At 38.9% G+C, this 25441-nt stretch overlaps 1 protein-coding gene across 6 annotated transcripts in view; it reads left to right on the top strand.

The window, feature by feature from the left end:
- The window catches only part of FYB1 (FYN binding protein 1), a 203536-nt gene extending 178334 nt beyond the window's left edge, over nt 1-25202 (top strand). For 3 of the 6 annotated variants that reach the window (XM_037798838.1, XM_037798839.1, XM_037798840.1), the window contains exons 17-19: nt 16374-16407; nt 18575-18606; nt 19384-25202. In XM_037798838.1, the coding sequence (XP_037654766.1) occupies nt 16374-16407; nt 18575-18606; nt 19384-19406 (89 nt within the window). In that variant the 3' untranslated portion in view covers nt 19407-25202. The remainder of the gene's footprint in view (nt 1-16373; nt 16408-18574; nt 18607-19383) is intronic. The other 3 variants (XM_037798841.1, XM_037798836.1, XM_037798837.1) reach the window with 1 other exon arrangement.
- Nucleotides 25203-25441: the final 239 nt, after the last annotated feature.

Genomic DNA, 25441 nt, shown 5'->3' with positions numbered 1-25441 from the left:
ATTCATCACCTAAATCAATCCCTGACACCTTCATTAGCACACACACAAAAATAACAAGAATAATAATTAGAGTGAAAAAGAGCAATTGAAGTAAAAAAGAACACTGGGTACTTTTGTCTGTTTGTTTCCTTCCCCTACTTTTCTACACATCCATCCATAAACTAGACAAAGTGGAGTGTGGTCCTTATGGCTTTCCCAATCCCATTGTCACCCCTCATAAGCTACATTTTTATACAACTGTCTTCGAGATTCATGGGTTCTGGGTTGTAGTTTAATAGTTTCAGGTATCCACCACCAGCTACCCCAATTCTTTAGAACCTAAAAAGGGTTGTCTAAAGTGTGCGTAAGAGTGCCCACCAGAGTGATCTCTCGGCCCGTTTTGGAATCTCTCTGCCACTGAAGCTTATTTCATTTCCTTTCACATCCCCCTTTTGGTCAAGAAGATGTTCATCCCACGATGCCAGGTCTACATTCCTCCCCGGGAGTCATATTCCACGTTGCCAGGGAGATTCACTTCCCTGGGTGTCTGATCCCACGTAGGGGGGGGAGGGCAGTGATTTCACCTTTCAAGTTGGCTTAGAGTTGGCTGCCTCTTTACCTTTTTGAGAAATTCCTTTGAGGTGCAGAAACTTCTAAGCTTGAGGAGTTCCCATTTATCTATTTTCTCTTTTGTTGCTTGTGCTTTGGGTGTAAAGTCTAGGAAGTGGCCGCCTAATACAAGGTCTTGAAGATGTTTTCCTACATTATCTTCTAGGAATTTTATGGTACTTTCTTTTATATTGAGATCTTTGGTCTATTTTGAGTTAATTTTTCTGTAGGGGGTGAGGTAGGGGTCCTCTTTCATTCTTTTGGATATGGATATCCAACTCTCCCAGCCCCATTTGTTGAAAAGACCATTATGGCTCAGTTCGGTGACTTTGGGGGCCTTATCAAAGATCAGTCGGCCATAGATCTGAGGGTCTATCTCCGAATTCTCAATTCGATTCCATTTATCTATATGTCTATCTTTGTGCCAGTACCATGCTGTTTTGGTAACTGTGGCTTTATAATAAGCTTCAAAGTCAGGGAGTGTAAGTCCTCCCACTTCGTTTTTCTTTTTTAGAGTGTCTTTAGCAATTCGAGGCATCTTCCCTTTCCAAATAAATTTGATAACTAGCTTTTCCAAGTCTGCAAAGTAGGTTGTTGGAATTTTGATTGGGATTGCATTGAATCTGTAGATGAGTTTGGGTAGAATTGACATCTTAATGACATTTAGTCTTCCTATCCATGAACATGGAATATTTTTCCATCTTTTAAGGTCCCCTTCTATTTCTTTTAGTAGAGTTATGTAGTTTTCTTTGTATAGGTCTTTTATATCTTTGGTTAAGTTGAATCCTAGATACTTGATTTTTTTAGTTGCTATTGAAAATGGTATCTTTTTCTTGAGGGTCTCTTCAGTTTGTTCATTTCTAGCATATAGAAACATGACTGACTTATGTGCATTAACCTTGTATCCCGCTATTTTGCTAAATTTGTTTATTAGCTCTAGTAGCTATATCGTCGATTTCTCAGGGTTTTCTAGATATAAGATCATATCATCTGCAAACAATGACAGTTTTACTTTTTCTTTTCCAATTTGGATGCCTTTTATTTCTTTGTCTTGCCGGATTGCCCTGGCTAGCACTTCCAGCACAATGTTGAATAACAGTGGTGACAGCGGGCATCCTTGTCTTGTTCCTGATCTTATAGGGAAGGCTTTCAGTCTCTCTCCATTGAGTACTATGCTGGCTGTGGGTTTTTCATATATGCTCTTTATCATGTTGAGGAAGTTTCCTTAAATTCCTACCTTTTGAAGTGTTTTTATCAAAAAGGGATGTTGGATTTTGTCAAATGCTTTTTCAGCATCTATTGAGATGATCAATTGATTTTTCCCTTTTGACTTGTTAATGTGTTGTAATACATTGATTGATTTTCTTATGTTGAACCATCCTTGCATGCCTGGAATAAACCCCACTTGGTCATGGTGTATGATTTTTTTAATGTGTCTTTGGATTCGATTTGCAAGTATTTTGTTGAGGATTTTTGCATCTATATTCATTAGGGAGATTGGCCGGTAGTTTTCCTTTTTTGTAGCATCTTTGCCTGGTTTGGGTATTAGATTGATGTTAGCTTCATAAAATGAGTTAGGTAGTGTTCCATTTTCTTCAATGTTTTGAAAGAGTTTGAGTAAGATTGGTGTCAGTTCTTTCTGGAAAGTTTGGTAGAATTCCCCTGTGAAGCCATCTGGCCCTGGGCATTTATTTGTGGGAAGATTTTTGATGACTGATTGGATCTCTTTGCTTGTGATGGGTTGGTTGAGGTCTTCTATTTCTTCTCTGGTCAGTCTAGGTTGTTCATATGTTTCCAGGAAATTGTCCATTTCCTCTACATTATCCAGTTTGTTGCCATACAGTTGTTCATAATATCCTCTTATAATTTTTTTAATTTCTTCAGGATCTGCAGTTATGTCACCTTTTTCATTCATTATTTTGTTTATATGGGTCTTCTCTCTTTTTGATTTTGTCAGTCTAGCTAGGGGCTTGTCAATCTTGTTGATCTTCTCAAAGAACCTACTTTTGGTGATATTTATCCTCTCTATTGTTTTTTTGTTCTCCATGTCATTTATTTCTGCTTTAATCCTTGTTATTTCTTTTCTTCTACTTGGTTTAGGATTGGTTTGCTGTTCATTTTCTAGCTTCTTCAGTTGATCCATTAGTTCTTTGATTTTGGCTCTTTCTTCCTTTTTAATATATGCGTTTATTACTATAAATTTCCCCCTTAGCACTGCTTTTGCTGCATCCCATAGGTTTTGGTATGTTGTGTTCTCATTTTCATTCGTCTCTATATATTTAGCAATTTCTCTTGCTATTTCTTCTTTAACCCATTGATTGTTTAGGAGTGTGTTGTTTAACCTCCAGGTATTTGTGAATTTTCTAAGTCTCTGATGGTTATTGACTTCTAATTGTATTCCATTGTGGTCAGAGAATGTGCTTTGAATAATTTCAATCTTTTTAAATTTATTGAGGCTTGTTTTATGTCCCAGCATATGATCTATTCTGGAGAAAGTTCCATGAGCACTAGAAAAGTATGTGTATCCTGGTGATTTGGGATGTAATGTCCTGTATATGTCTGTTAAATCTAATTCATTTATCAGATTGTTTAGGTTTTCAATTTCCTTATTGGTCTTCTGTCTGGCTGATCTATCTATAGGAGAGAGTGATGTGTTGAAGTCTCCCACAATTATTGTGGAAACATCAATTGCTTCCTTTAGTTTTGCCAGTGTTTCTCTCATGTATTTTGTGGCACCTTGGTTGGGTGCATAGACATTTACGATTGTTATTTCTTCTTGCTGAATTGCCCCTTTTATTAGTACGTAGTGGCCTTCTTTGTCTCTCAAAACATCCCTGCATTTGAAGTCTATTTTATCTGAGATTAATATTGCTACACCTGCTTTCTTTTGGCTGTGGCTTGCATGAAATATTTTTTTCCATCCTTTCACTTTCAGTTTCTTTGTGTCCCTGTGTCTAAGATGAGTCTCTTGTATGCAACATATTGATGGTTCATTTTTTTTGATCCATTCTGCGAATCTATATCTTTTAATTGGGGAGTTTAATCCATTTACATTCAATGTTAAAACCGTGAAGGCATTTCTTGAATCGGCCATCTTATCCTTTGGTTTATGTTTGTCATATTTTTCCCCTCTGTCTATTAATATCCTTTATTGTACCCATACCGAATCTCTTTAGTACTGAACCTTTCTCCAAGTCTCTCTGTCCTTTCTTTGTTTCTCTGTCTGTATGGCTCCCTTTAGTATCTCCAGTAGGGCAGGTCTCTTGTTAGCAAATTCTCTCAGCATTTCTTTGTCTGTGAAAAATTTAAGCTCTCCCTCAAATTTGAAGGAGACCTTTGCTGAATAAAGTATTCTTGGCTGGAAATTTTTCTCACTCAGAATTTTAAATATATCGTGCCACTGCCTTCTTGCCTCCATGGTGGCTGCTGAGTAGTCACTACTTAGTCTTATGCTGTTTCCTTTGTATGTGGTGAATTGCTTTTCTCTTGCTGCTTTCAGAACTTGCTCCTTCTCTTCTGTGTTTGATAGTGTGATCAGTATATGTCTCAGAGTGAGTTTATTTGGATTTATTCTATTTGGAGTTCGCTGAGCATTTATGATTTGTGTATTTATGTTGTTTAGAAGATTTGGGAAGTTTTCCCCAACAATTTCTTTGAATACTCTTCCTAGACCTTTACCCTTTTCTTCCCCTTCTGGGACACCAATGAGTCTTATATTTGGACGTTTCATATTATCTGTCATATCCCTGAGGTCCATTTTGATTTTTTCAATTTTTTTCCCCATTCTTTCTTTTATGCTTTCATTTTCCATTCTGTCATCTTCGAGGTCACTGATTCATTGTTCAACTTCCTCTAGTCTTGTACTATGAGTGTCCAGAATCTTTTTAATTTGGTCAACAGTTTCTTTAATTTCCATAAGATCATCCATTTTTTTATTTAGTCTTGCAATGTCTTCTTTATGCTCTTCTAGGGTCTTCTTGATTTCCTTTATCTCCCGTACTATGGTCTCATTGTTCATCTTTAGTTCTTTGAGTAGCTGCTCTAGGTGCTGTGTCTCTTCTGGTCTTTTGATTTGGGTGCTTGGGCTTGGGTTATCCATATCGTCTGGTTTTTTCATATGCTTTATAATTTTCTGTTGTTTTTGGCCTCGTGGCATTTGCTGAACTTGATAGGGTTCTTTTAGGATTTGTAGACCAATTGAAGTCCTTATCTCTAATTTATCAGATCTACAGCTTCGTGGAGTACACTTTCTCTAACTAACCAGCAGGTGGCGTCCACGAGCCACCTGTTCTCCACAAGCCAGTTCTCCCCTGCTTAGCCTTTTTGGTGAGTGGGGGAGTAAGTCTTGTGGGGTCCAATTGGTGTACCAAGCTTGCGTGTGTAGTTGGTGTTGCCTGCCCTGTGTATGGGGCGTGTTTCTGGGCAGTCAGGGAGGGGGGGTGGCTCTAACAATCAAATCTCCCTGGTGATCCTAGAGTTTTAAAGCTGCTGCAATAGTCTAATCCTTCAGTTCAGTCCTGCCACAGTTTGTCTCTGCCACTGACCCACAAGTCCTTGGTATTGGCGTATGGCTCCTGAGACTTGCAAGTGGGCCCCTCTTCCAGGCCGTGCACCCCGGGTCCTCTGTTGAGGGATGACTGTGCTATGTCACAGGTGAGTGCCGTCCCCCCAGGGCAGTTCTGGGCTGCTGGGCTGTGTAGGGAGGCTCCCAGTCTGCTGAAATGATGGCTGAATGGGGCTTTGTTAATTCACACTGCTCTACCTTCCCAACTCTGGGACAATCAGCTGAGGTTGCAGGGAAGGTTAATGTCCACGCCCAGTTTTGTGGTGTGTGCCTGTTATTTGAAGCACTTCCGTCACACTGGGTTGTGTGGGGCAGTTCTGGGCTATGGGGCTGGCGATGGGCAGGAGTGTTTCCTGTCCACCAGGATGATGGCTGTGAGCAGACACCCCCCTTTTCTTGGGAAGTTGTGGTGTTTAGTGAATTTTCTCAGCCACTGGATTATTGCGTTTTGTCTCAGAGCTCTCCTAGTTCTGCTCTTGACTTGACCTGCCCAAATAGCAAGTCTTTGAAGCTTTCTGTATTGGGCTTCTTAGAGTAATTGTTTTAGAAAAAGAAAAAAGGATTAAAAAAAAAACAAACAAACAAAAAAAAAAACACGGGCCCTCCTCAGAGATCTAATGGGTTATTGAAATGCTAAGAGACAAAGCAACCAGGGCCATTAAGGAAAGGTCCACAGGGCAGAGAGATCAGCTTTTCTTCGGGATTTGCATATGCGCCTCAGGGCCCTTCCCCTTTCTATGTTCACCAGAACTCCAAAAATCCTCCTCTTTTATTTTGGAGTTTTTCGTGTTGTTTTTTTTCTATGCCTGTCTCCTCTCTGCTGGGCTGGCTGCTCTCAGATTCTCTGGTGTCTGGTCTCAGTCTATCTGTGGTTGGAGTTTGAATCAGTAGAATGAGTTTCCGATAAGGGCAGCCACTGCAGTTCTCCCTTCTCCTTCCCGGAGCTGACAGCCCCTCCTCCCCCGGGACTGAGCCTGGCTGGGAGGGGCGCGGGTCCCCTGGCCGCAAAAACTTACAGATTTCGCTGATCTCAGCAGTTCCACGTTTTCATGAGTGTTGTATGAAGTATGCCCAAAGTCAAATTGCTCTGTGGTGTCCAGTCCAAGCAGTTCCTGGCTTTCTACCTACTTTCCTGGAGGAGTAACTAAAACATACAGCTCACCAGTCTGCCATCTTGCCCCGCCTCCTGTAATAAGTTTTAAGATCAGGAAGGATGAGTCATGCAACTGCATTCTTCTTTTTCAAGGTGGCTTTAGCTATTTGGGACCCCTTACCCTTTGATATAAATTCAATGGGTGGCTTTTCCGTTTCTGCAAAGAAGGTTGTTGGAATTTCGATTGGGATTGCATTGAATCCATAAATTGCTTTGGGTAGTATTGACAGTTTAATTATATTTAGTTTTCAAATCCATGAACATTTATTTGTCTTCTTCAATTTCTTGTACCAATGTATTATAGTTCTCTGTGTACAAATCCTTTATATCTCTGGTCATACTTATTCCTAGATATATGATTCTTTTAGGTGCTCTTATGAATGAATTTTTTCTTGATTTTTTTATTTCAATTGTTTGTGTATAGAAACATTACTGATTTTAAGTACCCCACCACCCTGCTGAATTCACTTATTAGCTCTAGGGGCTTTGTTGTGGATTTTTCAGGAATTTCTGTATGATCATATCATCTCCAAATAAGAAAAGTTTTATTTCTTCCTTTCCAATTCAGATGCCTTTATTTCTTTTTCTTGCCTGATAGCTCTGGAAAGAACTTCCAATACAATGTTGAATAACAGTGGTGACATTGGCATCTTTGTCTTGCTCTTGATCTTGGAGGGACAGCTTTCAGTCTTTCACCATTAAGTAGGACGGATGTTAGCTGTCAGCTTTTCATATATGCCCTTTATCATGTAGAGGAAGTTTCCTTCTATCCCTAGAGTTCTAAGTGTTTTTATCAATAAACAGTGCTTTGTCAAATGTCTTTTCTGCATCAATTGAAATGACCATGTGGTTTTTTTCCTTCATTTTGTTGATGTGGTGTATTACATTGATTTTCTTATGTTGAACCAACCTTGCATGTGAGGGATAAACTCCACTTGATCATAGTGTATAATTCTTTTAATATGTAGTTGGATTCAGTTTGCTAGTATTTTGTTGAGGATCTTGGCATCTATATTCATAAGATATATTGGCCTATAGTTTTCTTTCCTTGTGTTATCTTTATCTTTGGTATGGGGGTGATGTTGGCCTCCTAGAATGAGTTAGAGAGTGTTCCCTCCTCTTCAATTTTTTGGAAGAATTTGAGCAGAATTGGAGTTTAGTCTTCTTGGAATGTTAGAATTCCCTTGTGAAGCCGTCTGGTCCTGGGCTTTTCTTTGTTAGGAGGTTTTTATTTCTGATTCAATCTGTTTACCAGTAATTGGTTTGTTGAGATCTCGTATTACTTCTTGAGTCAGTATATGTAATTTGTATATACTAAGAATTTGTCCATTTCATCTGGAATATCTAATTTATTGGCATGTAGTTGTTCATAGTATCCACTTATAGTGCTTTTTATTTCAGCAGTGTCAGTAGTAATGTCTCCCTTTTATTTCTGATTTTCATAATTTGTATTCTCTCTTTTGTTCCTTGTTAATGTAGCTAATGGTTTGTCAATTTTATTGATCTTTTCAAAGAACTAATTCTTGGTTCTGTTGATTCTATGTTTGTTTTCTATTTCATTTATCTCCATTCTAATCTTTTTTATTTCCTTCCTTCTGCTTGATTTGGATTAGTTAGCTCTTGTTTTTCTAGTTCTTCTAGTTTTTAGGTTAGATCTCTGATTTGAAATCTTTCTTTTTTAATGTAAGCATTTAGAGCTGTCAATTTCCCTCTCAGCACTGCCATTGCTGTCCCATAAATTTTGGTATCTTGTATTTTAATTTTCATTTGCCTCAAGGTATTTCTTAACTTTGCTTCTGATTTTCTCTTTAGCCCATTGGTTATTTAAGAATATGTTGTTTAATTTCCACATATTTGTGAATTTTCCATTTCTCCATCTGTTATTGATTTGATTTAGCATTAGTTGTTTAAATTCCTGTATCTCAATTGAAGTGTAAGTTTGTTCCTTTGACTGGACCATGACTTTGTTTTTCTTAGTGTAGGTTGTAGTTTTCTGTTGTCTAGGCATTTGGTTTCCTTGGTTACCCCAATCAGGTTTTCCAGACCAGAATGGGTTCAGGTCTCAGAAGGAGACAGTGGTGTCCGGCGCTCTCTCCGCCCCGCCTCGAGTCCTCGGTCGGCCGGCGATGGGGACCAGAGAGACAGGGGGAGAGAGGGCACGGACAGTATCTTACCCGGAGCACTTGTGATCACTCGGGACCCACAGTGGTGAAGCAGATAAACTTTTATTGGAACTAGGCAATCATCATCTTTACAGGTTCCACCCGGGACGAGGCGCCTCGGGGGAGAACAACCTCGATGCGGCCGTCAGGTACGGCTCCTTGTGGGCTGTCTCCCCGAGCTTTGCCCGGGAACTTTCTTATAAACCTTGCGTGTATCCAATGGGCTAACGCCACGCACACAAGCATGATTGGTGAATACAGCGGGTGGTTACATACATCAGAAGCTGGAAGCAGGATGTGGGCGCCATCTTGGCACCACTCGATGGGCGGGGGGGACTTTGGAGCAGGTTTACAGCGCATGCGCTATGCCCGTCCCGGGAGACGGCTCTCCACATCTCCCCCTTTATTATTTATATCGACCCAGTGTCCCCAGTGATGAGTGTGCTCCCGTGAACCCAGATGGCTCACAATTTGTTCCGGTGCTTTGGGGAGTCTGGACTAGGTCTCAGCCATTTAGCGGCGGAGCCTCTAGCACCGACCAGAATGCTCACCTCATATGGAGACAGGAGAGTCCGTGAGCTGGAAACAACATGACTCTCCCTGCAGTGCTTTGCCTTGCAACTGGGGGACAAAGGCGGGGGCAGGGATAGCATTAACCAGAGTCGGAGGCGTCACTAGGCGTCCCTATGCATTGGCTAGAGTCAAGTCTGGCCACAACTATGACTCTGCCTTAGGGACCTACCTGAGACAAAAATTATGACTGCTGGCGTCGCCCGTTATACCCGGGACATAGCTGCGCGCTTAGCTACAAACCTCGCTCCCGAGTGCCCCGCCCGAGGCGGCCAGGATGGGGTATGGCCATCAGAATGGTCGCTGTTGGGGGTATCAAAGGTGGAGGACATAGCCATCATAGTGGTAACACGGTACTGCCGCGCTTGCTAGCAAAGATTTAACAATGACTAATCCCACCAATAGTCCCACCATCAAGAGAATCCAATTAGTCAAATTGGGCCAAGAGAACCAAGAGGTGACTTGGTCCCACAGATTTTTTACAGTCTCGCCCAGTGTGGAAAGGTCGAAACTAACAGGCTTCAATTCCCTAATGTTCTCAAGTCCCTGAAGGCCGGAGGCTTGGTCCAATGGCCCAGGCCGTATATTCGTTGGCGTTTCTGACAGCTGCTCCCCGGCCTCCCCAGGTGATGCCACGGTTCCCACCAGTCTTTCCGGAACCCACACTGGTTGACGTCCTGGTTCCTGGGGAAAAACACAAACAGAGCCTCCGGCCCAGCCGAGCACCGGGTCAGGGCCTTTCCACTGTGACGTGGAGGGAGCGATATGGCCCTTAACAGTCTCCCATATAAGGACTAGAATCGGGTCCAAACAGACACCCGTTTGGCGCGCTCGGTCTATATCACGACCAAGTTTCATCCAAGAGGGCAGATTAAGGCTGCCAGAACAAGGAAACCAGGGGGCAAAAGTGGCCACATCATCAAGAAATCGCTGGAGAGAACTTCTCTTAATTGAGATACCCCGCTGTTTCAAAAAGGTCTTTAAGGGGGTTAATAGGGGTGAACTCCCAGACTGCCCCATGCTTGCAGTCGGCACTATCTCTTAATCACTCGGAGAGCTCTTCCGAGTCCCCGGGGCTACCTGAACGCCCACGGGCCCTAGTCCTCGTATGGAAAGGGGGTGCTTACCTTCTCGCGGTGATCAGTCGCGGAGGTCAAACCACGGATCCCGGGAGCACGTCTCCGTCGGGTCGAGGGGAACGCGAATGAGTTCCCCGTACGGGCCACCACTTGTCCGGCGCCTTCTCGCTCGGTCCCGCGCGTCCTGTCCTCGGCCGGCAAGGAGAACAGAGGGAAAGAGGGAGAGACGCAGACAAACTGACACTTGAGGTACGCAATGGCAGTGAATGCAAGCCTTTTACTGGAGCCAGGAAGAAAATTTTCTCTGTTACATATTCCACACGAGGCCCTATACCCCGTGGGAGAACAACCTCTATGCGGCCGTCAGGCACGGCTCCCTGTGGGCTGTCTCTCCGAGGCTAGCCCGGGTAATTTCTTATATACAATAGTCACAACCAATGTGCTGGCAGTACGCAAGCGTGTACAATAGGCTAGCAGCAACCGCTGCCTCATGCGTCATATGCGGAAGCAGGATACGGGCGCCATCTTGGCTCAAACGATGGGCGGGGGCTACTCTGGAGCAGGTCGCGGCGTGTCCACTAGGCCCTAACCCGGAAAGCGGCTCCCCACACAGTGGTATCAGGTTTCCCTCAGGGTGTATCTTAGAAGACTGGTACACCCTATGAGGCCTCAGGCCACTGTGCTTTTCTGCCCAGCAGGTGGCACTTGTCAGCCTGTCACCTCAGAGACTGGTGTAAGGAGGTGTGGCCCGTGGCTGTTTTCCCCCAGGCTCTGGGGTCTAGTTCTGATTGGAAGGCAGATAGTAGAGCTTGGCACCACCTCTTTCCTCTTAGGGAAGACACACCCCTGGGGAGATATCATTTGCATTTGAATAGTCTTTCAAACTCTGCTATCTCCACCCTTGTCTGGGTCAAAGCGCTGGGAACTGAAAATGGCTGAGGCTTTCTCCACTGAGCCAAAAAAGGGACAGAAACCCCCTTCAGGGCCATTCCACAGCCACCCTCAGTTTCACTTATTGGCCAGAGATAGCACCTGGTCTTCTGGGCTTCCCCTCCCTCCCAGAGAGGTCCTCCGGCTTTCCAAGTTCAGTCATCACCAAAAGCCGCTCTCTGCTTGTTGGGGATTTGTAGCTTGTATTGAGTAGTCAATATTTGTCAATTAAAACCTGTTAGAGCTGGGCTGAGGTATATTTGCTTGTTCAGAGAGTGCTGCTCTCTATCACAGCAAGGCTTTGCAGTTTGGGCTGCCAAGGGGGAAGGGACTCTCAGCTTGGGTCAGCAGTTTTTACTTACAGATTTTATGCAGCAATCTTGGGCATTCCTCCCAATCCAGGTTACTGTATGATGTATGGGGAGTCATGTTTCTCCCCCAGCAGTTATTCCAGATTTTTTACTATTTGTTCCTGGTTGTTTATTAGTTGTTCCAGGGGGACTAACTAACTTCTACTCCTCTCTATGCTGCCATCTTCTCACTGTCTCTCCCTCATTTTTGAAAAAGAATCTCACCAGACATAAAATTCTTGGCTCGCAGTTTTCTTTGGACACTTAAGTATTTCGACCCACTGCCTTCTTGCCTTCATTGTTTCTGATGAGAAATTGGCACAAAATCTAATTGGGACTCCCGTGTATGTAACATGTTGCTTTTCTCTTGCAGCTTTCAGAAATCTCTCCTTGTCCTTTGCATTGATAGTGTAATCAATATATGACAGGATGTATTTTTCTTCACGTTTATTCTCTTCGATGTTCTCTGAGTTTCTTGGATGTGCATATTCATGTCTTTTGCTAAGTTTAGGAAGTTCTCTGTCATTATTTCTTCGACTATGTCTTCTGCCCCTTTCTTTCTTCTCCTTTTTGGACTCCTATGATATGTATATTGGTGTGCTTGATGGTGTCCTGGAGGTGTCTAGGCTATTTTTGCTTTTAATATTTCTTTTTTCTTTCTGCTTCTCAGCCTGATTCATTTCAAGTGTCTTGCCTTCAGGTTCACTGATTCATTCTTCTACCAGCTCCAATCTGCTGTTGAAACCCTTCTGGGCATTTTCATTTCAGTTATTGTGGTCTTCAACTCCAGTAGTTCTGATTGGTTCCTTTTTAGAATTTCTACCTCTTTGCTTAGACTCTAATATTGCTCAGTCATAGCTTTCCTGATATCCTGTATATCTTTCTCTGTACTTTCCTTGATCTCTTTGAACATATTTAAGATCATTTTTTAAAGGCTTTGTTTCATATGTCCACATTCTAATCTTCTTTTTTGGTGTTTTCTGTTATTTTTATCCTTTCTTTGGATGGGCCATCATTTCTGGCTTCTTTGTTGGCCTTGTACTCTTTTGTTAGACACTGTACATTTTAGTATTTTAAAATGTCAACTCTGGGATTTACTCCATGGGATATCTGTTTCTTGGTTTTGTAACCAGCTGGTGATAAGCCAGAGATTTTCTTGAGCTTCAGCCCTCCTATCAGGAAGGTATGCCTAAGGTGAATGCCATGTGCAGGGTTTTCCCTATCTTTCTCATCTCTGTCTATCCTGGGCCTTTGCTTGTTAGCTTTTTTTGGAGTTCCTCTATTTATAGGAGTTTGGTTGTCCCCTCTGTTTCCCAGGAGACAGACCTCCCTTTCCCAGGTGCTTGAAGCTGGCAGACCTTTTTCCCAGACTGTCCACCTCTACAGTTTTTTATATTCCTTTCACTCTCTGAAGTTGCATCTGCCTGGAGGGCAAATTCTGGGAGAAGGGTGACCCTGGAGAGGACTTTCCCAAGTCCATCCTCCCCAGCCAAAACAGGGCCTGGGTCCCAGGAAGGTAGTGCAGACTCCGAAGTGCCATGGGGAAGGAATCAGCAAGGGCACCAAGAGGTTTCCAATGGTCCCCCAAAGCTGATCTTTCCTGGCCTACCCTGCAAATGCAGCCTCAGCTAATTGTCCCCCACACAGCTCTTAGGAAGCATTGTGTCTTTTTAAATCTTCACCACCTCCACCCTGTCCAGGGAGAATTGAAACAGTAGCTTCCACTGCCTTTGTCAGAGTGAATTATAACCACAGCTACCCTCAGAGCCAAGACCCAGCTATCCAAATTTGCTAATCCAAAACTGTGATCGGTGATCAGCCATTTCCACCCCTGTTCTTGGGTAACAGGACTTTTATGTCGCCTTCTGTTACCTACCAGTGAGCTAACCAGGAACTGGACCCCACAGTGGTTTGCTGGGAGACTGGGTGATGGGCGCCAATAGCTGCCACACGGAGACAGCAATTTACTATTCTTCACTATAATTTATCAGCTTTTTCCTCCTGCTCTTCCCTGGATGTTGTACAGTGTTCTTGTGGCCTATGGAGTTTCAAAATAGTTATTTCAGACAGTTTCTGCCTGTTTAATAGTTGTTCTGGTGGAAGGACTAAGTCCTAGATCTTCCTACTCCATCTTCCCCAGAAGTCCCAGGTATTTTCTCTCTGTTTTGAACCATATTTCTTTTAATCTTCTGAACATTTTGTTTAAAAAATAAAAATACATTTGATAGTAGTATAATTCCTGTCCCTGGACACATTTTACAATTTCGCATACATTTCTCTAATTTTTCTCTCTTCTCATCTTAGATCAGAGGCTTTACAAGGCCCTGACAACTTACAGTGAGATTGATTTCATTGTTAAAGGTTTCAGTACATATATTTCATTACTTTTTAATTATTTACATAAACATGAATATACTCTGGGAACGTTTAGTATTGTATCATTTTGTTTTCCAAATTGTTTTAAAAGAAAATCCAGAATGAAAACAGAACCACCAAATTTGGTTGATGGAGAAAAAAAAATTGTGACTATTATTATCTGTAGAGAATTGTTCAAGTTTTATTTTAGCCCCAATGATAGATACAGGTAGAAACAGATTTCAGTTATTTTGACCTTGACACAAAATCCGCAATTTGTTCTAAAAGCTTCTTAACTTCAGAGATTTTTCTCTTTCTAAAGACACAAGTAAAATTGAATTTGTTAGAGATGAACTTATTCCCCATTAAAAATTATGTTAAATTATGATTATACCTTAATTTAAGAAGAAAATCTGTGACCATGAAATGAATTGTATATCAAAGACTACCCAGGGATGATGGATATTAAGTTTTTTTCATGTTCTTACTTTAACAATTTTTGCTACCCTTACTTTAATTGAAATAAAAAGGAAGGTGTAACATGGTCCAATTACTCTTGCTCTGATTAAAATATTACTTTTATTATGCTTTTATCATTTTCACACATGCTTCATTACTTCTTTTTTACAAGAATTCAAAGATAACTATTCCCTTTCCAAATATTATGCTTATAACCAATTTTCATTAAAAAGTGGTGAACTTCTGGATAAAATATTTTGGTGGGGCTTTTTTGTACCCCGGAATATTTAAGGGAAAGACCATCTTTTAAAGTTTTAATCTACAATTTCAAATGTATGAACCTAACTTAAAAAAGAAAAACTTTTCATGTTAAATCAGTAACTATGAGACATCAATATGTTTAACTTTTTTATCTCTTGTATTACTCTTTACTTATGGGCTCTCTCTCTCTCTCTCTCTCTCTCTCTCTCTCTCTCTCTCACTATATATATATATATATATATAATTTTTAACATATTAACTGTAATTTAGAACCAAAACTAGATCTAGAGTTGTTACCAAAGTTCGTGGATTCTTTGCCTGATGCACTCAAATTACCAATTCCTGAGAAACAGGGGTTTCAAAGAGAGAAAGAGTTTATTGATAGGCATGAAGCAGGAGAACAGATGGCCTGTCTGTCCAAAATCTGTTTCCCCGAGCTGCAGTAATTCTGATAGCTTTATAGCATCAAAAGATGGGCAGGTTTTAGGATAATAAGTACAATGGCTCCAAATGATGTAATTAGATATGATCTAATTATTAAGCATGCACAGATTGATTATATGCTTAGACACAGAGTGTATGTAAGAAAATGGCGGCCTTAATATGATGATGAGTGGGATTTTTAGTATTATAATGAAGTATAGGTGACTTATAGGTTAAAGTTTAAGCTACTTCTCATGCCAGGTGGGCCCATTTTGGTTAGATTCAGCTTTGGTTATCAAGATAATTTTGGACTTGGGTAGGTTAGTTCTGGGCTGATCTAATACCCTTCATTAATAAATATTAGGAGCTGTCTTTAGTGACGTAAGACTTTAAAGTAGAAAAACTGGATCAATGGGTATGAATGAAGGTTAGTCACAAGGTTTTTATAATCACAAGGGCACAAGATAAAGGCTATACAGTCATCATCAAGGCAGCTGAATTACAGTTTAGAGATTTCAGTTATTTCCCTCTCTGTACTCTAATATGCTGGAAAATAGAAAGGAATATCTATATAATGATTCAGAAATCATAATCATCCCTTAAATCCTAACTTCTCTGTTATGGAGTGTATTTAGATCAACATATTGATTCAGTAAAAGCAATGATGTAGAGACTATACTGACAAGACAATAAATGATAGTAATCTCAAGCATACAACAGATTTTAAAAGCTAACACATAACTAACAATTCCAAATGTTGGTAATGTCAATTAGATGTTAGCAGATATTTTCTCAAGAAAAAATAGTTTATAATTTTCTTAGGAATATTTTGCACAATGCGGGACAAATAGAAAATGTTCAACATAAATCTTGGCTTCCTTGCATAACTAGGGAATTTCTAGAATTCCTGGTTAGTATTTTAATAATGCTTTTATGCCATGAAAGGCAGAAATTCAAACATTGCTTAGAATGCATGCACCCCCACACAGCCATTAGCACTCTGTCATCAAAAAGGGGAGTTGAACATAGTTCTGAGTCTGCACAATATAATGAAATTTCAAAGGGTGAGTCTTTGATCTAGTAGTATTTTAAATACCTATCAACTACCTTTTAAATGAGAGAAACTACATTCACTTAATTCTTCTTAAAACAAATTGGGTCATGTGGGTAATACCTTGAAGAAATAGATTAACATTTGAAAGAACCCGGTACATTACCTGCAGTAGCTTGGAGAAGAAAATAAATTTTTTTTTTCTTAAGGGGGGAAAAGAAGAACAATTGCAAAGGGAGTAAAAAGAGACATGCAGGAGAGCTAAAAGGGAGACTTGGAGAAGAGAGGAAGGAGAGAGAAATTGATATGAATAAAAGTGGGTGATATTCAGAGATTGATTTAATATCTTCATATTTCAATTTCTTAAAAGAAATATTAAAGAATTTTCAATCCTGCATTGTTAATAAAATTCCCTTTTTTCTTCACAGATGGTTATGTCCTTCGGAGTTATTTGGTGGACGAGTAAGTCCATTTCCTTCTGATACTACACTTATTAAAAAATTTTGTGCATTTCTTTAAGAAAGATTCCTGATATAGTTTAAATAATATAACTTATTGAACTATCATAAATAAGTTCTAAAACAACATGCTATATTAATATCAGTTTGATAGTATCTATAATACGGTTTACATTTTCATAAAGTGCCACTCTTAGATAGATAAGAAGCCCTTCACTTTAATAACTATACTATTTATAGTTTTATACATTCATTGGGCTCTCCCCTCAGCAGACACTGTTGACAGACAGATCAAACTACTAACACTTTCATTAATACTTTACATTTCACTTGCTGATGAATGCAGTTTGGTTGCTGATGAATGTAGTGTCTACACAGTAGGTGCTAATCTTTTCTGTTAACAATTTATAGTTTGGCTCATTGAGGGCTGTTTTCCATTCACACCAGGCATAGTAGAGTATTATGTTGCCTTTTTTTGGTAGGAGGCCAGAAAAAGATAGTAGTCAATGATTCTTCTGTTCTTATGAATAAGACATTCTGTCTGTCATAAATGAGACTGTCACAGTCTGGTACCAGTGAACCACTAGAGTCCCCCATGAAATGTTGTAAGATTCCTTTCCAGGTAAATTAGTGCCAGAAATGAGCTCCATTATCAGGTTAGTTTGCATGCCAATAAAAAGATTGACAGAATTCAGCATAATCAAAACATCAAGCAAGATTCACTATGTATCCTTAGACAACCTGACACCAATCAGGAAAAGACAGGTCAATGTTTTTAAGTGCTCTGTCAGCAGACTAGCAGTGAATTTAAAAAATCATCATCATCATAACAATGTTCATCATCATGAACTTATTAATAATGGTGGTAGGCATGGGACTTTTCAATAAGTTTTGTTCTAGGAAAGATACAAATTTCAAGGAAAGTACGTGTGGCAAATAATAGGGCATCATTATCACTGATTATTACTGGATGATTAAGAGACAATTTAGAAAGTCTACTCTCTAAGTAATTATTGTATCACTGTCTGTTGAAGAGGATACTTAACGTTTTTTGAATGAATGATGGAAAAATCTGTGCTTTTTTTATTTGTATCAGATTTCCATTGACCAAGGAGTCCCTCAATCTAGAAATAGCATCAAAACAGGAGACGTAGGGAGCTCACAGCATCTGGCATAGTTGACATCAATTTGAAGGGGCTTCTTCTGGTTCCACAATAAAAGCACAGAAAAAGTATAGGAATCAGAAGTGTGTCTGATCTAAGTGACAAAGCTGCTTTACGTTTCTGAACATTGAAATACTTTCTATCTTAATTATATCAATCTTTCCCCCATTAGATTATAAAATGCTTGAAATCAAAGCCTGTGTCTTACTCATATTTATGTCTCCTGGTACTTAGGAAGAACTCAGGTTGTTTGTTTAATAGAATATGTCACAGAGATGCAGGACAAGGCAAAACCTAAAATGTGTAAAAGTAGCCAACACTGCTATGATCACTGACTATAATCATAAATAATGTTTTTGGAATTATACAACATAAGAATCACCATAATAGCCACATCTTGGCTACTAATATTGTAATTAATATTTATATATTTTATAACTAATATTTATAAAATTATAATTAGAAACATGAAAATGATGCAGCTTTTTCCTATACCAACTATTACTGGATTTTATTCATCATTTGAGGTTCAAGTGAAAGTATAAAGCTACTATTAAAGGATGTAAAGAATTTATTATAGTTTTTGTATTAAGACACCCCCCCACCCCCAGTGGAGTGTTATGCTTCAACAAGCTTTCAGTTGGCTAATTTCAACACGTGATTCTTACCCAGTACATCTCCACATGTGCTGGCCCATGTTACTCTCTAAAGATGAGTAAGGCACTCTCCCTGCTCTTGAACTACATTTCAGTTTTTCTACATATATAATACTGAATAAATTATGGGGTTTTTTTGAAGACTTAAATCAGGGATTAGATTGAACCAATGGAAGAAGATATATAGAAAATACGAAATTTCTTTCACTTGTAAATGGATAGCATGTAACTTCTCACCCTTAAATGCCTTAATTGTGTTATATAAAATAATGCTATAATTCTTTTATTCTATATATTGCTTTAATGTTAAGAAGATATTTTCTTTAAAATAAATCATTTTCTATATTTACAGTGATGGAGAGATCTATGATGATATTGCTGATGGTAAGTCTCCTATGGCACCCACCAAAGAGAATAGTAACAGTTTTGAATAAAAAAAATATTAAAAATAGTTTGCTGGATTAATTGGAGACTTCAAAGTTGATCAACATTTAAATCTCTTGAAAAAATTAGGAAAAGTAAATTCCCTGGTATAGTAGAAATAAAAAACATTTTGACATAGGTCTGGAAATCAAGAAAGAATGTCTTAATTTGTTTTATTTGAAAACAGAAGTATAAAAATAGTTGGTGAATTTCTCATTGTTACCTGAATCTTAATAAGAATTTTTCTTTTATGCACATAAATATGTGTACTGGGCTAATAAATGGGTACTTATTTTGCAACCTATAGTACTGACTAGTATTCTCTGAGCATCGTATAGAATATTTCTAAATTATGATCCCAAAATTAAACTTAACTGAAATGAAGCAGAGCGTTAATCATGTTGCCTTCTCTTCTCCCTTTAAACTTGTGCTTCTTGCTGATATTTAATATTTTCACCCTCATTCGGAAGGTACTACCCAAAAATACATTTAATTAAATGCCAGATAAAATAAAATAGTCCTGGTTCTCATTTTAATAAAGAATAAATAAGTCCATACACTACTTTACTGAGCAGTGAGAGTTAAATATGTTACCTTCCATTTAAGTAGTTTGTCACAAAATGAAGCACTTCTACTTCTTTTATCCTGATACCAGATGAGTATGTAATCACATTTCCAACTTTGGAACACTTAAAAAGTATGTTTTCTATAACTATATTTAATTTTTTTTTCTTTCAGGTTGTATCTATGACAATGACTAGCACTCAGCTTTGGTCATTGTGCTGTGCTCATTAAATGAAGTCTGGGTTTTAATTGGCCTATTACTGTGTATCACAGAAAATGAATGCACAAAGAAGCTGCTTTCCATTTGTTATGAAATTCTGACTATCTCTATGCGGGCTTGAAATTTTGGACATAGAAAATGATCTCTCTGCTTAATCAGCATCTCAGAAGATTGCATCAATGAGATGTAAGAATTATTAAATCCCATTTATCTCAGTTACAATTATAAAGGCACATCTTCTGGACTATCCCTAGACAACTCTTCCTCCCCATCCCCCCAAAAGGAAATAATTTGGGAAGAAATAACTGTTCCATATAAAGAAATAAAAGGAAGAAAAATAAATATAAGGCAGGAAATTTTAATATTCTGTAAGAAGGAAAACTATAGTTTGCACCTCTAATCATGGTAGTATCTGATATTCTTTGCCATCCAAATTATTAATCTTTAAATGGTAGACCTATTTCATCTGCTGGTGGGTTAAATGTTTTCCATAATTAAGGTAACAGTAGACCTTTTGTATAAAGTTTATCCCTATTTGTTAATTAAGAATATACATTAATTATTCGATACAAATGTATGCATTTAGTATGCACATCTAAGATTAAAACTGTAGAAGAATCTAAAAAGTTTTCTTTTAGATTCATATGCTAACAGCTTAATTCTTCACTCTATTTAAAATACTTTTGTAATCAGACTAGATATGAATGAGAACTACCCTAAAATTACAAAGAATGGAAGAATGGACCTTGAAATTAATTACCTCGTATGGCACCTCTTTACTATAAAATCTCTTTTAAAGGCTTTTTCCCCCATTACCTGTACAGAACTTTTTTTGCCACTTTACTGGAAAGTTGGCCAACAGAAGGAATACAAATTAAACTAATTCCCCAAACAACCCAAAAACAGAATGTGAAGCACTTGGATTTCAAATGCTAAGAACACTAAACACCATGGTATGAAATTCAAAACCCAATACCCAGGAAAATAGCATATTAGGCAATTAATTTTTTCACAATATCCAAAATATAAGGTGAGCAAACCCTAATGCTGGCTCTGTTACTAACAGACTATGTTGTGATATTGGTAAATTATCCTCTCAGTTTCCTAATTTGTAAATTACAGGATTAGATTACGTCAGTTCCCCAACTTTTTTCACTACAAATGACCTCAAATTTTTATAATCCTCCTCCCACTCCAGTTCATGTTTCCAAGTCTTTTGTCTATCTTTTAAAATGCATTGATTAAATGTGATTAATGCATTACCCATGTTTTAACAGTGCAAAGGTCTTTTGGAGCTTTTGAAGAGTTGCCCCACTGAATTGAAAAAATTCCAAATAATTGTAAAGAAACTCAAAGCCTTCATATGGGTAAAGTGAGATTTTTATTAAGTGCTTTGAAATTTGAAATTAGCTTGTCAACTTCCACTGCTTAATTTATAGATATTTGGGGGTCTGTGGCCCCCAGATTAGAAGTCACTGATCTCAAAATCCCTCTCCCATTACAAAATATTTTGTTGCCTGTTTTTTCATAGGGTAAACCATATATGCCTGTATGATGAATTTCTTTTAATCTAGATGAAATTACATGATAAAGAAATATTCTTTGTTTGTTAAATTTGTTATCAAATATACACAATGCACTGACAGTCTATTTCCAGTATTTTTTTCTTCTGATTGAGACTATCATAGATTCAATTAGCATGTCAGTTTTCAAAATTCCAAATTAGATCAAGAGAAAATTTTAGAGTTTGGTTTATACACCAGGAAACAAACACATACATACCTATGAAAGATTTATGTAATAGATAATCATCTTAACACATAACATATGTTTGGAATATTAATTTTAATATCCTAAATATTATTTCTGTTATGGATTTAAGTATGGAACTTTGTCATGTGAAAAGAGCTACAAATAAAAAAATACCTTACGCAGATGACCTTGTCTCCTACTTCAAATAATTGAGGCTATCAATCTTTCCCTTAACTTGATCCCACATGCAAGAGTCTTTCTCAGTGCCCATCCTTACCTCTTTTTGCTTCAGTCTCAGAGGATAGGGTACTTCCTATTCAAGGGCAAACTTGCCACACCAGTGCACCTGATACTGTTGCCACCAGTTCTGCCATTGAAGTTGAGATGATCAAGTGCAGTTTCTTCAATTCCCTACAACCTTCCACCTTAACCCATATCAAGACACTATCCCAGAGAGTACACTGTCACTCCTCACATTAAAGCCCTTGACCCTATTTTTTTCCTGCCTTCTCTGGAGTCTTCCTCCACAATCCATTTCCCTCCCCTTCCTTTGTTTTCCCCTCTCTGTCTCTCCTTTCCCAGTCTCTTTCCCTTCCTCCCTCTCCTTTAACTTTAACTTCTACTGTAGTAGATTCCTTCCTCCAGGCTTGCAAATATTCTCAAGTCTTTCCTATCCAAAACACAAGACAAAACCTTGCCTTGAATCCAAATACCTCTCTAACTACAGCCCATTTCTATCTTTCTTTCTCATCCCATTGTCTTTAAATGGTAGGATACATCTGGTGGCCAAGAAAATATGCCTTACAGGCCTCCAACTATGGGGAATTCAATTGACCAAAGGCCTTAGCTGCTTGCAGAGCTCTAAAATCCATCACCATGTGTGCCAAGGCCTCACTTCCCACAGGCTTCTCCTAGCCAATTCTCAAGCTTGGCAGGGATGCTAAGGCAAGCCTCTTCCTGGACAGTAGAAAACACCTCAGGTGGCCAACTTTCATTTGAGAACTACCTGATAGCCTTGCTGAATCTTCCTTACCGTTCACAGCCCCCTTACCCTGGGATGCTTCCACCCAACCAGCCCTTCCTCTCTCCTTCAGTGGGGTCATTTCCTCTTACACATGTATTTTTCAAAATAAAATCTGATTTTCAGGGGATCTGAATTGAGCACAGTACAGCTGGAGACCTTGTAAAAATACACATTTTCCTCCTCGGATCAATTGAATCAGAATCTCTGGGGAAAGAATTTTGGAATCCATTTCTAATTAACTCTAAATGTTTGTGTAATGCTTAGCCAGATTTGAGAATCCTTGGCCCCTATTCTCCCTGTGTCACATTCTCAAGTTATATTCACTCTAACTTATTGCAATTTGGTCTCTGCTGCAATTGCTGTAAGGTTGTCTCTATGTGGATATACCACAAGAAACTAACTCATGGGATTCACAGTTAATCTCATCCTTTTTCTGCCTTAAATCAATTGTTCCTCCTGTAGATTCTATCTCCATTACATTTCTGTCTCGTATTTTCTCTCCTCATATCCAATGAAGCATCATTAAATGAAGTCCCAGAGAGTAAGGATTCTGTCTTATTTATGTTTATATCCCTATACTTTACATCGTATTTGACACCTAGAAGCCCTTCATTATATATTTGCTAATGAAAGAATCAATGATTGATGAGCCTGCGAATGTGTTAATTATCTGGACTGCCACTGTAATTTTTCCTTAATTACTGTTTCAAATGATAAGGAGTTAAGTAAATTGATGCCTGAAAATTTCCTATTGGTTTTATCAACATGAGTCATTGATGATCTTAAAAAGATTCATGGAAGCAATCAAGATGAAGCTGATTGCAGTGGTGTCACCAGTAGGGTTCTCTGGAAACAGAGGCTGAGATAGTTTGGGTATAAGGTGTCTATTAGGGATCAACATCTGTAAAAGGAAGGGGAGGAAGCAGAATTGAACAGAGAGAGAAATTGAACTGCAATGAAGGTCTGATAAAGCTTTAGTTAACCAAATGGGAACCCTGGAGTACAAGCTGCCTATCAGAGTGATTCCCCTTCAGGCCATAATGCCTAGACCTTTTTACTCCCACCTTGCTCATTACCATATGTGGACAACCCTGGAAAAGGCATGACCTTGTGCAAGATAACTCTGCAGTTGAAGCAGACCCTGAAGGGGCAGACAGCTGGAGGCTGTCTGCAGGCCACGCCCTCTCAGCTGGGCAGCAAGTCTTTGATATAAGTTTGGACAGCTTATATCCACAGATGGACTGACAGGTGACTGGGACATTGGACAACTGAAACAGACAATATGGACAACTCCTTCCAGAAATTTCCAAAAAACAAAGAACATGATGTAAGTGATAGCCAGATAGGAAAATAAAGTGAAGAAAAGTCTTCTGTATTGTATTTCTTTGGGGGAATTTGTTTGTTTTCTAAGACAGAAAAGACTCGAGTTTATTCAAAAGCTTATGGGAAGGATTCAGCCAAGACTGAAAGATAAAAAATATACGGGAGAGATAAGAGATAATCAAGGATCTAACTTTTGTGAGAAGATGGAAGCGTGGATAGATTGTAAAAACATTTGTAAATATTTTTGTTTTTTTAGAATGAAATATACATTCTAACAATTTCTTTTTAGAATGAAAAAATGCTAACAATTTCTTATTACATCTATGAAATGCTTGGCATGTTCTAGGCACATCAGGAGGGCTCAGATATCACCTATTTATTATTATTTTGTTATTATTATTATGACTAATTTTGAAATACCTGCTAATGCTGCCTAGATTATCACAATCAGATCACATACTGAAGGTTTATTTTAGTGACTATATACATCCTTGTTTTCTGCCTCCTACTTGAGAATACAGCTAAATTATGTCACCTTGAACAAGATTATAAAATTTGCTAAGACTCAGGCTATTAATTTATAAAATGTGAAAGTACCTACTTTATAGGGTTGTTATAAAATTTAGTTGAAACAATGTCTTAAGCATTTAGTACAGTGTCTGACTTATGTGAACAATTGTTATCATTACCCTGCTTGGTAGTTTGCTACTATACATTCTGAACGTGTCAACTCAGTGGAATTCTGTTGAGAGTTGTATTGTTTCAAAGATGACAAATTTGCTGTGAGTGCCTAATATTTGCCCTCTGATATATAAGAGTAATATAAAAACACTTAAGATGAAACACACAACTTAAAATTATAATAAATAAAAGCAGTATCTGAGCCAGGTCCAGTTCCTACAGTTGAATATTAGGCTTTGGTATGGCATATCTCTTTTACTTGGCATTTCCTGCAACTCTACGTTAAAAGGATAAAGTTGTCCTGGCTTTCATAATACAGGCAACGATTTTCTAATTTGTGGATAGTTTTCATTCTGTTTCCTTAAGGAAAATATTAGGCTGTATATGGGTTCTCCTAGTGAGGCTAGAATGGAGTCACCATCTTCAGTTTTAACTGCAAACATGGCAAAGTGATGGATGCTCCACAGATATCTCTCATCTCTGGGGGTTCATATGAGCTCAGCAATTCTTCTATAACTGTTTCCACAGAGAAATGAGTTAGAAGAGTTTTCCAGATGTCTAGAAAGCATATTTTAAACAATCTATTAATGGTCTTCCTGCTCAAATTTGGAAAATGGTTCAGTCAGAGATCTTGGGCTGCAAGCAACAGAAACAATGTATTGCCCTTGAGTAGATCAACCACAAATCAAAGTCCCTAGAGAGAGAACTCCATTGACTGTGCTTGAGTCATGTGCCTGGCCATGGGGTGGAGTAAGGGAGGATTCTAACCCTTCAGCTCCCATAGTGAAAGTCACCAGGAATTATCCTTGTAAACAAGACTACACTCAGTGGTGGAAAGATAATTTCCAAATACAAAAATCAGAGTGCTGAGGAGCAACCAAGATGATGGCATAGAGAAGCTAGTGGAAGTTAGTTAGTCCCCCTAGAACAACTAATAAACAACCAGGAATAGCTAGTAAATAATCTGGAATAATTGCTTGAGGACAACCATGACTGTCCACACATCATACACCAACCTGGATTGGGAAGAATGCCTGAGATCACAGCATAAAATCTGTAAGTAGAAACTGTGGACCCAAGCTGGGACCCCCCTCCCTCCATGGTAGCCTGAACTGCAAAGCCTCGCTGCAGTGGAAAGCAGCATTATCTGAATGAGAGAATATACCTCAGTCAAGCTTCAACTGGGGGTTTAATTAGCAAATGTGGAGTGCTCAATACAAGTTAAAAATCCC

Source organism: Choloepus didactylus, chromosome 11 (genome assembly GCF_015220235.1).
Source record: "Choloepus didactylus isolate mChoDid1 chromosome 11, mChoDid1.pri, whole genome shotgun sequence".
NCBI lineage: Eukaryota > Metazoa > Chordata > Mammalia > Pilosa > Megalonychidae > Choloepus > Choloepus didactylus.
This window is presented reverse-complemented; position numbering and strand designations above follow the sequence as displayed.